The sequence below is a fragment of the Chelonia mydas genome, chromosome 2 (assembly GCF_015237465.2).
Source record: "Chelonia mydas isolate rCheMyd1 chromosome 2, rCheMyd1.pri.v2, whole genome shotgun sequence".
Lineage (NCBI taxonomy): Eukaryota > Metazoa > Chordata > Testudines > Cheloniidae > Chelonia > Chelonia mydas.
The window spans coordinates 89,710,669-89,725,823 of record NC_057850.1 but is presented as its reverse complement, the minus strand read 5'-3'; the positions used below and the strand labels follow the sequence as shown (position 1 = coordinate 89,725,823).

General features: G+C 40.0%; 1 protein-coding gene across 2 annotated transcripts in view; it reads right to left on the bottom strand.

Moving 5' to 3' along the window:
* LDLRAD4 (low density lipoprotein receptor class A domain containing 4) overlaps positions 1-15,155 on the bottom strand; it is a 435,540-nt gene that overhangs the window by 192,951 nt on the left and 227,434 nt on the right. For both annotated transcript variants that reach the window (XM_027826292.3, XM_037892893.2), the window contains exon 3: positions 12,130-12,270. In XM_027826292.3, coding sequence (XP_027682093.1) covers positions 12,130-12,270 — 141 coding nt within the window. The remainder of the gene's footprint in view (positions 1-12,129; positions 12,271-15,155) is intronic.

Sequence of the window (15,155 nt, the reverse complement as noted above, 5' to 3'; positions counted from 1 at the left end):
CACAAGGAGCATCATGTGATGAGTGCACTCCTCTACACATCCACGAGCACACACGTATTATCCTTGTAAATATTCAGCTGAATTTAGTGGCACCTCCGTGGCTTCTCATCATCTCATTGCAAGTGCCTTATGAACTTAAATTAATTTATTCTGACCACACCTCTCTGATGTAGGGAAAGGAAGAAAAATAGGGAAATGAAGGCAAAAAGAGGTTAAAATGATTTGCCCATGGTCGTTCAGGAAATCTGTGAAAGAGCTAGGAAAAGAACCCAGATTTCTTGACACCAAGACCCACACCCTGTCCATAAGACCATCCATATTCTTCATGTCATCTCAGCCCTACCCTTCCTTTTCTAGTAGACACAAATGGAATTCATTTTCCTCACACCTTTTAAAAGGTTTGGTATAAGGTGGCGTGGTGGAAAGCCTTGTACAGTAGGTACACTGTAAATGCACTTGCTGGAGGGAATCTATCATCTACTACTAATATCCAGAGCCCTCTGGCCGATCATTGGTACCGTAAGTATCCTAGTGCAAACAACAGGGGTTCAATACAAAAGCTACCGAATATGACAAAGAAAAGCAATGCGTGCCTTCCATTTTGTTATTTACAAAAACCTCTTTAAGGAGAAAGAAGAAAAAGACTGCAAAGAAAGGTAATGATTCCAAGTGGCATCTGGCAAATCTTTTGCCAGCATGAATACAGATTTCTTCAGAAATGCCAGAACCTACTGGAAGCAAGTCAAGACTGTTTGTTATTAAAAGAGTTGGAAGGTAGGGAGGAGAGGCAGAGATTATTGTTATTTTCTGTTGAGTACTGAAAGTGAAAGAGAGACGTGGATGGACAGACTGAGATGCTGGAGTGGGACAAATGAACCTCTAAGTAAAATTTCCTTCCAAAAGAAAACAGAATCTTAGCATAGTGAAAGATAGGAGAAGGTTGTTTGTAAATCTCAATTATGTTTCTATATGGTTTAGTTTTATCTCATCAAATGAGCAAGATTTCAAGAACATTGACCCTTAATGTTGCAGGAGACCTAATAAACATACACAGGATCTAGAACTCCTCACCAGCACCTCTACAATACTGAATATATACATATAATACTGTATGGCTGAATAAAAATAACTTTACGCAAACAAGACTCATCTGACTTGTCATAACCTACTACCTCCAGTCAGCTGAAAGCAAACTGCCGCAAACTAAGAGGTATAGATTTGTCTGATAGATATACTTACATTCTTTATTTTAGTCCATAGAGAAGAACATTCTAAACCTTAGCAAAACGTAAAGAAGCGAGAGATCATTTTAGAGAACAGCACTGCCAAGAACACAGTAATATCATCATCAGTTCCACACATTTGTTACTGCATTCAGCACAAGTGCTGGGAGAACATCTGCAGTGTAAAAATTCAGCCCATTAGTTCCTGCAGCTTGTTAGCATATTTTAATACTGTGTTCACAGCTTTCTATTTCTATCAAGGTGTTACTAGGTGCCAGACTCTGTATTCACATACTGCGTCATTATTCCCTCTCACCTCTACGAACCTATTACACAGCAATACTGGAAGGGAAAAAGGGGTCTGAGGGAGAATGCGAAGGGAAGAAAGAATGAATTTATCGGTACTGTAACAATCTGTTAGACGAATACATTCTACAAGGAAAGGTTCTGAGTGAAGCAAGCACTACCAGAACATCCGTTCCCTCAGGTATACATCTCTCTAGTTTCTTGAACAGTTTCGCTGTTTGGAGAAGATGCTTATCTTGAATAAGGCATCCAACACAGCTTAACATTTATAGAAAAAATATCACCATTGCTGAATCATCACTATTTTACATTACTCTGGCAGTGGCTCAAGAAGAGCTGGTCTGCATTCCCGATTATTGCATTCCCTGAATCAAGAAAAATATTTCTATAGAACCTGATTTTATTCCCAACATTGTAACATTGTAATTTCTACTTCTGTTTTAATTACAAATGGGAAAAACCCAACACACTTAGCATTTCATAGGGACTCTGCTGTAGATCTTTTTATAATATGCAACTGCTGACATTTTTCTTAAATAATAAATAGTGTCTATAAATGTGTGTATACTCTATATATTTATAATGCATGGCGCCTAATCCTGAGATGTGCTAAGCAGTTACATGTGCATGATCAGACCCTATCTTTGCAAGTTATGCTTTTTATATTTAAACCTTATAGGCCAAACTCAAATCCAGCTTTCATGTGGGGGACAGGGTAGGGGGTGAATTTGGTCCAGTACTAAATATAGCATAATTCTGTATGAGGCTGCTATGGTCCTTAGGTTTCTGAGTTTTTAACACCACTATTCAGAAAACAATAAGATGTTAACAGGAAGAAAAATCCAAATTTTGCTATTAAAAAATGCCAGAATGTGAAACGTTAGATGCTTAATCAGAAAGAAGCAGTGTGAGCCAATGTCTGCTGATTTGTGAGAGACCTTTGCTATGGTGGATCCTAAAAACCATCTTCTTTCACTCTTATGCCTATGAAATTCAAGAGAGATGGAGCACTTTTCTCCCCCTCAGTGTTTCTTTCACCTTAACGCTAAATTCTCTGACCAGGATAAATATCCTATACTTTTTATATACCCAGAAGTGAAGTGTTCTTCCATGGGATTCAGTTGACCAGACATTATTACACTACACCATCACTTTTTAAGGAATATTTTAAAGTACTAGGTAGGCTTTAACTGGATCTTGCTACCATAAGGGAACATATGCTACACTACATTTTCATGGGCCCATTCCAAACCCCTACCCACTAACATTTATATTTCATCCTTATCTTTAAATTCTGAAGCATCCACAGCTATATTTAGTTTCATAGAGCCTGTTATCCTATATATTTTCCTCCTATTTGGACCAAGTCTTTTTATAATGAAAAAAAAATACTGAAACAATTAGACCCAGATTCATGAAAACGTCTCAGGAAAACGTCTAAGGAATGGTGCTTACACACGTTTAACTTTAAGCGTGTGCTCAACTGCTTTTCTGAGTAAGGCCTTAGATTTTTAAGGCATGTCTGTTCTTGTTTTTATCACTGACTCTGAAGAACAGGTGGCTTACTTCGTATCAAAGGCAATATATTTTGGTTAAAGAGGGCACAGATTTGTACATAATTTTCCAAACAACACAGACTGCTGTAACCAACAAAATGCATCACTTTCTATGAGCTCCAAGATGACTGTCCTCAGGAAACAAGAAAGAACGTGTGCAGTTCATGGCTTGAGGTCCCCCCATTTCACAAATCCTTCTCTGAAGGAATTTCATTATTCCAGTGGTCTCCACTTTGCAATTCCATATATACATACACATGCATGCACACACACATGCAAACACACCCCACAGAGAAAGTAGAATCTCATTACTTCACTCATCCATACACTTTTAGTCTTCACCAAAAAATAGATGCCTCGCAGCCTCAGCAAAGATTTAACCATAGAGGCTTTCGGGTGTCACCATATTACTAAGACTTCGTTATTTTTACAAATTATACTACAGAATCTTTAGTAATAGAGTACAAACTATCACAAATAACCTAAATGTGAACTACTGTACACTTGTCTCATAGAATCAGACTCATACACTTCAAAGCCAGAAGGGACCATTATGATAATCCAATCTGACCTCCCGCACATTGCAGGCCACAGAACCTCGCTGCACCCACTCCTGTAAAAGACCCCTAACCTCTGGCTGTGTTACTTAAGTCCTCAAATCATGATTTAAAGACTTCAAGTTACAGAGAATTCACCATTTACAGTAGTTTAAGCCACCAAGTGACCCTGCGCCATGCTGAAGAGGAAGGCAAAAAAAACCCAGAGTCTCTGCCACACTGACCTGGGGGCAAATTCCTTCCCGACCACAAACAGAGCGATCTACTACACCCTAAGCATGTGTGTAAGACCCACCAGCCAAACACCTGGGAAAGAATTCTCCATGGTAACTCAGAGCCCTCCCCACCTAGTGTCCCATCTTTGACTGAAACAGAATAAGAGATTCAAAGGCCAGAAAGGATCACTGTGATCATCTAGTTTGGCTCCTGCATAACACAGGCCATAGAACTTCCCTGATATAGGTCCTGTTTGAACCAGAGCACATCTTTTTAGAAAAACATCCGATCTTTATTTAGAAATTGCCAGGGGATGGAGAATTCACCCCAACCCTTGGAAGTTGTTCCAATGGCTAAAATGTAAATTTTAGAGGATGGCTTCCTAGGGCGACATGTTTCTGCTTAAGAGAAATTAAAGTTGTTCATTTGATCAAAATATGAAGAGTCTCTGGAGGTACTGGGTCACGCATACGTCCATAGAATAAAAAATTATCAAATATTAGACAATCTGTAGTACTGTTAGGGGATGAGGGTTGTTTATTTGGCTTGTTATTGCACATTATTTTTAAAAGCCCCTTCAAAAGACCACCTCTGTAATGCTTTAACAATTATGAAAATAGAAGCAGTGTTTATAAAAGCTTCATGCTTTGGAGAAGTCAATCTAGAGATTTCCAATGACGCAAAATTTATGATTGCTCATCTAGATACCTGTGTTAGCCAAGTACAAACACAGCACAGATGTAATGCTCATAATTAGGAGTTATTCAGTTATCGTTATATTTGAATGAATGAGAGAAAAAAAGTCAGATTTGAAATATTTTAGAAAATTATATTAAGAAATTGTTCAGACATTTAGCCACACAACTTCTACCAAATTCTATGGCCAAATTCCCCTGCAACTGAAAATATATGGGGATGAGAATTGTAATGATCTTGCGGTTCATTAAATAACAAACCAGTGAATGAGAAAGGAATAAAACTTTAATAAAACAAACTGGAGAATGTCTCTGGTGAACTGCTGCCCACAGACATGACGTGTTCCCAACCCTCTCCCTCCAGGACACATCTCAAATTCCCATGTTCATAATACTGTCCCTTATGACGGAGCATCTTTAAATCATAATCTTCTACAAACAAATATCTCTAAAAGAACAATGTCCAACATGTGGTACTGTGGGCTGAAGTTAACATTACAGCACAGTTTCTCCATTCTATTCCAATTTATGTATTTTCTTATACTAGGGTTACCATATTTCAGGTTCCCAAAAAGTGACCACTGCCAGAGGTGGAGGGAGAAGGAGCTTGGGGGAGGGGGAGGTACAGTTGGGGGATATTGGAGAGGATATTTGGGGGGGATGCTGGAAGGGTGTGTGTACTGGTAGGGGGTATTTGGGGATTGGGAAGGGTTTTGTGTACTGGGAGGGTGTAGGAAGGGGCATTTGGGGGATGCTGGAGGGGTGTGTGTATACTGGGGTGCTGGAGGTGATATTTGGGGAGTGCTGGAGAGGGTATCTGCAGCCTCACTCTTGAGGTGGGGGGCAGTATTGCTCCCTGTCACAGAGCAGGGCAGCTGGCACAAGCCCAGGACGCAATGCCAGCCCATCAGTCAGCGCCTCCCTGCGGGCCTCTTCCTCTCCCCGGAGCCTGGGTGGGCATATTGGCAGCTGCAAGGGAGGGACCAATCGGGTCACAGAGACAGCTCTTTCTGAACTGCAACACCTGCTCTGCAAAAATCCGAAAAATCCCAGACATTGCCTCTTATTTTAAAAATCCGCCCGGATGTTTGCCACACTTTTTAACACCTTAGTGTTCCAGAGAACTGTGGGTGCACTCTTGTCCCACTGAAGTCTGCAGGGGTTTTGCCATCGACTACACTGACCCAGGATTTCACCCCATGTCTCCACACAAAGGCAAACAGCCCTTGATATTTTGAAAACAAACCAAACAAACAAACAAAATTTAATAAATACAGAACTTAAATACCAATATCAGATCATGCTTTGCTCATTCAAACTTTAGATTTATATTAACAGCAATTTTTTCTCGATGGACTTCAAAATCTGCAGAGAATAAACAATTTTAAAAATAAACACTTTGCTTACAGCTTCTAGCATTTCAAGGTACAAGACAGGGGTTAAAGAATTAAAACAAAATGGATTTTCTAAAAGTAAACAAAAACCAACAGATTAAACTGAGTATTTGGTTTTATACAGAAAACCAGAACTGAGACCACTGTGGGTAATTCTGCAATGTATGCACCAGAGATTCATCTGGCCATTTCCAATAAGATACCAAATTCATTAAATCCAACCATTGTTATAACTCTGCTGGTTAAGAAGCATACACTTCTAGCTCTACTTCACACAGATTTATTTAATTAGCAAGAAATGACTGGTACTTAGTAGCAAAGCAACGAAAATTTACAGTACTAAAGAGCATTAAGCTCAATAACATCTCCCAGAGGCTTTCCCTGGTTAGCACAGCATCCCAACACCAAAGCGAGGGCAGAGCTGGCTGGATACCCCACATCACATCATCTGAATGTAGGAAGGAGGGAAAAAAGGCCAGAAAAAAAATGCTTCCTGACCAAGTGGACCAAACTGAGGGAAAGTGAGCAGCAGGGGTATTTCCAAGTGTATACGCTGACTAAACCAATCAATAAATACAGGCCCTACCTAAACAGGTTGATGTGTGTGTTTTATAGCCATATGACGGCTTCCCCCTATCCGCCATTCCTACCAAGTACCACACTCCTGAATTAAATCATTCTCTTGACATATACAGTTGGAATCAATAGCGTTAAAATACTATGCCTCTTTCTCTCTCCCTCTAAAGCCTAATAATAGACAAGTTTCAGCTAAAATCAGCATTGACCTGTTATCAGTAACAGAGGGCCTTGTGTCTAGCCTGGTGAAGCAGGATCTGCATTGATTGCTATCTGATTAGAGGAGAGCTCGTCCTGACTTTCCCCAGTTACTTAAGCTGGCGTCTCATTGATTGTCCTTAGAGACCACAGCTCCACTCAGGCAGAGACCGTCTAGACAGTATTCATGATCCATCTGTCTGGCACAGCCAGGCTGATGGCAAACTCTATTAGAAGTGAAACAATCTTTTTTCTCTCTCCTCCTCCCATCTCCCTTTCCCTCTGCAAAGCAGTAATCTGACACTGAAAATTACTATCATTGTTGCAATTCTCAAAATAGCAGTGCCAGACTTTCATTAACATCTACGCTAGACTGCTAAATATTTAAAGAAATGGATAAATTTCACCTGAAGTGGGACAGCCCGGCACACATGAAAGCAGAAACACAATCAAAATGTAAATCTGAGAGGTTGTTTTTATCTGCACAAATTCAGTGAAACAGTAAGAGAGCCTTGCAAAAGGCCTTTCTGAACCACTCTCTATTTTTTTATGAAACAAAATATTTCCCTTTGTTTGAGTTTCTTGTTTTTAAAGCAGAATCATTCTTCAACCCCCCTATAGATTTTTACAAGGTACACAGCTGTCACAAAAGGTGTGGGGAAGTAATATTTATTTACCTCACCAAGGAAAATAAAGATTTCACAGTAAACCCTGACATTACTACCCCAAACTGTCATGAAGTGTCAACCTCATTAATGCACCTGATGTGTACATAAATTTCATGTGACATGAGAAGATGCATTCTGCCTCATTTTATACTTCACCTCATTTTCACGCAAGTCAGTATTTTGTTTAAATAGCATGCCCATGTGCACACACAGAACACTTCACACAACCAGTTTCACTGAAAACAGGCTATACAGTCAACCAGACAAACTAAGAATTAGATTTCGAGCATCTCTAGAAGATGCAATGCTTCTCAGTTACACTTGGCTGCAGTACTGTGTGCTGCAAAGAGACAGCAGCCTTAACCTTTTCATTCCTTATGCCACTTTCAAAATCTAATTGCTTCCTAGCAGCCCGGGCAGGCTAAGGTAGGGGGATCACATGCTGCACAAACACTGGAAAAAACTATGACAAATGAACTGTGCCCTGGTAGAAACAGGCATGTTGTTAAATTCCTCAGACAGTCCTGATTTTACAGGTCTCACACAAGGAAGCGTACAGTAACTTTGCAAGGCATGTCAAGTCGTTACTGAGCCCAAGACTGCAATGGTGAAAAATCTGAATTTGCATTCTTATCCAGTGCAAGTTTAGTGGAGCTTTGGTTTCATCTTCTTCCTATCACAGTTTTCTGTAATTATTGTATGCTAGCCCTCTAAATAGGCACATAGCTGCTATGTGATAAGTGCTCTATTACCAGAGTAATAAATAAGTACTACTACTGTTAGTAATAATACAAATGATAAATTGTGCTGCCTCAAGTTGACAGAGGCTGCTTTCTAGGAGGCTAGTTGGACAGTCATGCACCACACTAGTTTTAACTAGGAGAAAAAGTGGATTTTAACACACGTTAACTAACATATGTTAAAACCCTAGTGTAGACAAGGCAAGGTGTAGTTTTAATATGTTTGCTGCTTAGAATTTACCTGCCCCAACTAACATGCATTAATACTACAACTTTTTTTGTCTGCACTAGGATTTTAACTCGTGTTAGCCAAACACACATTTTTTTCTAGTATACATATGACCTAATTGGCTTACAGTCTCTCACAGCTGTACAGGGGCAAATCCCTCAAGAGGGAGACAGACTCTTCCGGTAAATCAGCAGAGGAAAAGTGATCAGGCCACAATCCTGCAAACACTTACATATTTGCTTAACTTTTCATATGTGAGTTGTCCCATTGAAGTGGGACGACTCATGCAACGTTAAGTAGGTAGCTGTTTGCTGGGCATAAGGCTGTAACAGGGTAAAAAAAACCTTGGAACTGCAGATAAAGGACAAAATTTGGCTTTTAATACAGAGTAAAGCAAACGTGGATGATTCATCCAAAAACTAAGACTTTTAGTTAAAAGAGTAAAATAAAATTTAATGAGTTTTAAATCCTTTGCTCTTAAAGTTACTTGCAATGCAGGGAACAACAATAATTTTGGGATTGGGCAGTTTCAAACCACAAAAATAGCTAATAATAATAATGATTGGTAATTAGACATGCTAAGCAAAAAATATTTCCCACACACCAGATAGGATGTCCTTCACAGGAAAGCCTGTGTCTGACCAGATACAGGGACTGCAGCTGTGGTCCCTATATGCTGCCATAAGTGTCCTGGTTAGTACTGTCATGTTTAATTTTCCTTGGATCCTTGTTCTGAAAAGCACTGTCTTTGCCATTTTGCACTCATTTATTCTCAGTATTATGGGTGGCCATGAAAAAAAGGTCAGTAACAGTATCCGGAAAGACCAAATCAGTAGAGTTCACAACGGCATCAGGTCGTGGTAGCAGATCTATGCCATTACAAATGTTTAGGCACAATGCAATAATCTTTTCTGCCATCACTGAGTCCAGGCATCACAGACTCCACAAAAGAATCATTCTATCACTTTTCACATAACTTAACTAGATCAAGCAATAAGCAAAAACAGTGTGTTCAGTGCTTGGCTATTGACAAGCAGGTGAATGAGAAATTCACTAGTAGCCAAGGAATGCACATCCTAACATGGATTATAGATAGATTCATAGATTAATAGGGTTGGAAGGGACCTCAGGAGGTCATCTAGTCCAACCCCCTGCTCAAAGCAGGACCAATCTCCCATTTTTGTCCCAGATCCCTAAATGGCCCCCTCAAGGATTGAACTTTCAACCCTGGGTTTAGCAGGCCAATGCTCAAATCACTGAGCTATCCCTCCCCCTATCAAGGTACAGAGTGTTTAAACAAATTCAAGCAGAACCTTCATAGCTGTGTTAATTTAGCATTATTGTGAAGTCAGATATACATAGTTTGTAGAGAAAGAAAGAACAAAAAGAGAAGGGTCACTTTTAAATACAATATAGCAGTGGGAAGTCATTAGCACTTTTTAGTGCCAGGTGACACCACCAAAAGACAAAGTGACTCCAAGAGAAAAAGAGGAGGTCAATCCTGCTGGAACTTTTAGACCAAGACAGAGATTTCCAGCATATATGCATATTCAGTGATATTTCCTGTGTATTCTCTGGAAGGTGGTGCATATCAACCAAAAGATCCAGGTGACATAGTGATACCAATGGTATAAATCTCTGTTTGAAAACACCTCTGGTGAGCAGTGGTGTTACTTTTATTACCATTCAGTCACTGATATGGGGGCCACTACAGATATTAGCTGTTAGGTCATTTCAAGCCCACACAACATCTGGTAGGGGTTCCTATTAAAAACCTGTGCAAAAACATGCAAAAACTCCCTTAATTCAAAATGTCATCTCTTTAGAGCTTGGGGACTTCAATTTAACAACTATTTTAGAAGCTAGTTTCCTAAGCTGGAAAGCTAACAGACTACTAGATCTACTGCCTTATTCAGAATAATCTTCTGTTACATAACACCACTGGTACTAATTTGAATAATATAAGAACATACTTAATGGCCAGTAGATGACAAATACCACCAATCCCAATTAGTTTGAGCACTGTTTATAACTACTATTTTGACTGTTGGCTTTTATCTTTTTCTCCTTGGTTCACCATTGAGACTATTATTTCCCCATATATTTTATTTACTTATTCTTTTTATTTAAAACAGATGCTTCTTTATAACAGGCTCCCATCCTGAGCTCTAGGAGTCCTTACAACAATTAAAACTGACAACCTCATAATATCCAGTATAAGAAAAAATGCACTGTCCATTCCACTATAGGTAAATAAACAGTTAACCCCCTTCACGACACCCATAGCAATGAATGAAATGCTCCCTCTTACAAACCCCCTTCCTCCAAATGCCTGGGAAAAGGAACAGGCCTTAAAGTATGACCAGAAAGTTAACAGATCCTGGATCTGAGAGATCAAGGAGGCAGCAAATTCCAGTGTCATGGAGCCTTCATGGAGCCTGCCAGCTCCTCCATGCCATGTAGAGCAAGGATGATTACAACTGCAGCAGTATGGCACAGAAAGAGTAGTGGCATCTTGCATACCATGTACCAAAGCATTTGGGCCACAGTTCCCAGCCAATGGGAGTGAGGAGCCGGTTCTTGAGGTGGGGGCAATGCGCGGAGCCCTTCCGGGGTGCCGCGCAGTGCCAGGACAGGTAGGGACTAGCCTGCCTTAGCCCCTGCAGTACTGCTGACTGGACTTTTAATAGCCCCGTCGGCAGTGCTGACGGCAGCCAATGCCCCTTTTCAACCAGGCGTTCTGGTCGAAAACCAGACTCCTGGCAACCCTAATACTTGTCCAAGTTATGACGTAATTTTAAACACTCCAACACTTGGATTTGCAGAAGCATACCAAGTAGCACATATAACCATCTGATTTCCACCGGCCACTGCAGTCTGTACATGGTAGTTAGAATCTGGCATGTGGAAAGAGTTGTTTGTTTAATAAAATGATTGAAAAATCAATCCTCTCAATCTGAGTTGAAATGGCTTAACCAGTACTGTATAACAGGACCAAACTATTAAGAAAATGTGCTAGCTGCCCCATTCCACTGGGGTATAGGAAGCTTTCTGTAATGGGTGTTGAAAATGGAATGGCTCTGTATGCACAATAGATTTACAGCCAAACAATTTTCAATGCCAAAATATGAAAAAGCATTAAGACCACATCTTAGTGTACACCGGTCAATGTGAAATATACACAGATGCCAATGAATTTCTATCATTCTGTGCAAAGAGAATATTATATTTCAAAGAATAGGAAATTAAAATATTTTACACAGATGCACAAACAAGCACATAAACTCAGTCCTGTCAGAAAGCAAGCGCTGCTTTTAGAATAAAAATAAACTTATTTAACAGGGACAACTATTGCAGAAAACACAATTTGTACATGCAACCAAATTAAGCTCTGGAAATCGACATAACATTTATTTTTTCTAGGAATGTGGTAAAATAAATGAATGCAGATTGTATATTTTCGAAACAAACTTTCTCAACTAGCAATAACCTTGTATGTCCCATAAGAGCTCACCGTCATGTGAATAGCTGCAGGACCGAAAAAAAGATACCATCACTTTCCAGAGTTAGAAACTTCCTGAATGAAGGAAGCTATTGCTTAGAGAAAGCAAATTACAAGTTAACTGTTGGTGAAGAAAAACAACCTTTAATTCCCATTTCATCCAGCACCTTCCCAAAACATACTGTAAACCAAACTGTCAACCATAAAAGTAAATTCTGAAGTGACAGTGTGCACAATAGACATACGCAAAGGGTAAATTAAGTACTTACAGCTGAAGATGCCTGGAGGTGGATGCTCTGTTACAAGTAGACAGTTCTCCTCATCGCTGTTATCCCCACAGTCGTTCTGTTGGTTACAAATCAGCGAACCAAGATACAAGCATTTACCACTGGTGCAGGTGAATTTGCACTCTGAAAAAGCACAACAAAAACTGTCATGTAATCAGTGCTTACTTTTCTCTTTCATTGTACAATGCTGCTATAATGGCAGATATTACAATTACTGAAACAAATTTAGTTTCAGGCAGAGGCTATACTAGTGGATGTGCCATTCTCATTCTTTTGCTAAATCACACAATATAGTCCTGGCTTAATAACTGTAAATAGTGAATAATGATCAATTGTACCAGTTACATTTTATACCACCAGGTTTCAGACTTGCATGATGTAAAACGGTATCAACTTTTAAAGAGATAGAGTAGTCGATAATCTCCATGAGTCCTGTCCAGCCCTGTAAAGTTATTCCCTTACTCACCTTCCCAACTGCCAGTTTCCTAGCTAGTTATGATCAGGAATTCACTGTCTGCACTTTGAACTCCCAGATGCCCCTACTGCTTTGCAACGGTTACATATCATATTAGTAAGTTTCCAAAACTTCTTCAATTTACCATGAAGGTGTAGAGCAGGGGGTTCTAGATTCCTAAATTCTGTTTTACTACACAGAAACAGATGACTTCCCCTGAATGATGCAGGAATTCTGAGGAAAAATTAATATGTGATCATGTATTTAAAGACTGTGTCACAATGCATACACTCAAGAAGCCAATCTTAATATTGGCTTAGCCTAATTTTTCAGTGCTTGCCCTTGTAACCTTAATGTTCTTTGCAACCTTAATGTTCTTTTGTAATGTTGTTTGTAACCTTAATGTTCATAGATAAATAGATAATGACATCAAAACCTATCCATCTATCTATATCTATATATACATAGCTTCCAGTAATGCTACTGAGGGTTATACCACTAAGGCCCCACTCATCAAATTAAGATTAGACCAGTTAGGACTAAATTCTACTCTCATGAAGTTGTATGCAATTCCCACTGAAATCCAGAGCAGATGTACACACACTTCTAAGGACACAATTCAGTCAAGAGTCTACATGAAGGATCTCTATATATTCCATCCTCCTCAAAGGCTTGCTCCTGCAAACTCTTGCTACCATCCACAAATATAGCCCTAACAAAATGGGAAAGATGGTGTTTGCAGTATGCCCGGAAAGTTAACACATATCAGCTCTGCAGACCACGCAGGGGGAGTGAGTTACAAAATCAAGGACCTCTGACAGAGAACATCCTGCCAGCCAGCCTCCTCTCATTTATACTGAGGCAGTTCCTACTCAAGTGCCTCTGCTAATCTCAACTGTGGAAGTGTGCAAAGGAAGAGAAAGATTTTCTCACTAATCAATGGGGTTTACCCAGGAGTCTGGCTACTCTCTACTTTTTCACCAGGTTCTTCTAACAATGGAAGATCTATGCCTCAAATTTCTGTAAAGCTTAGGGACAAAACTTTTCTTCCTCAAGTTCCTATTTATCCCTCTGCCTTTCTCTTTACTAGTACGAGAGTGCAAGTGAAGCCAGGGCGTAAATCTCTTCGTTGTGAAAGATGACAGGCTAACAGCCCTGGAGACTGAAATCCTTCATCTACTCAAAGAACACGTAGCAGGAGCAGTGCCAGCACAAGCAATGACTGTCCAAGCGCTTCCCCACATCATCCATCCTACATGTATGATGTAGAGGATCACCTTTAGGGGCATTCAGTATCCATCCCTATTCTGGCTACGTCTTCCCATGGCTTTTGGCTTCAGTCTTCACTAAAAGGTTAATTATGACCAGATACTCATTAATATTGACAGCAAGGGGGGAGAAATGCAAGCCAAAACAGGGAAAGACCAGATTAGAGAATACTTAGATAAATTAGATGCGTTCAAGTCAGCAGGTCCTGATGAAATTCACCCTAGGATACTTAAGGAGCTAGCTGAAGCAATCTTGGAACTGTTAGCAAGTATCTGTGATCACTCCTGGAGGATAGGTGATGTTCCAGAAGGCTGGAGAAGGGAAAACATAGTACCTAACTTTAAAAAGGGAAACAAAGAGGACCCAGGAAATTATAGACCAGTCAGCCTAACTTCAATATCTGGAAAGATCCTGGAACAAAATAATGAAATAAGCCAGTTGTGTGCACCAAGAAGACAATAGGGTTCTAAGGAATAGCCTAGCATGGGTTTGTCAAGAACAAATCATGCCAGACCAGCCTTATTTCCTTCTTTGACAGTTTATTGGCCTAGTGGATGAGGGGGAAGAAGTAGATGGGATACATTTTGATTTTAGTAAGGGTTTTGACAAAGTCCCAGATGACATTCTCAGAAGCAAACTAGGGAACTGTGGTCTAAATGAAATTACTATAAAGTGGGTGCACAACCAGTTGAAAAATTGTACTCCGATTAGTTATCAATGGTTTACTGTCTAACTGGGAGGGCATATGTAGTGGGGTCCCACAGCAGTCAGTCCTTGATCCAGTACTATTCAATATTTTCATTAATGACTTGGATAGTGGAGTGGAAGGTATATTTACAAAATCTGCCGATGACACCAAGCTGGAGGGGGCGGGGGCAACACAAGATTAGAATTCAAAATGATGGAAATCAACAGAAATTAACAAGATTAAATTCAATAAAGAGAAGTTATTGTCTGGGGGGAGGGATAGCTCAGTGGTTTGAGCATTGGCCTGGTAAACCCAGGGTTGTGAGTTCAATCCTTCAGGGGGCCATTTAGGGATCTGGGGCAAAAATTGGGGATTGGTCCTGCTTTGAGCAGGGGGTTGGACTAGATGACCTCCTGAGGTCCCTTCCAACCCTGATATTCTATGATTCTAAGTGCACAGTACCACATATAGGAAGGAAAAATCGCATGCACAACTACAAAATGAGGAATAACAGGCTAGGTAGTAGTACTGCTGAAAAGGATCCGAGACTGTTCTCGATCACAAACTGAATATGAGTAAACAATGTGATGCAGGTGC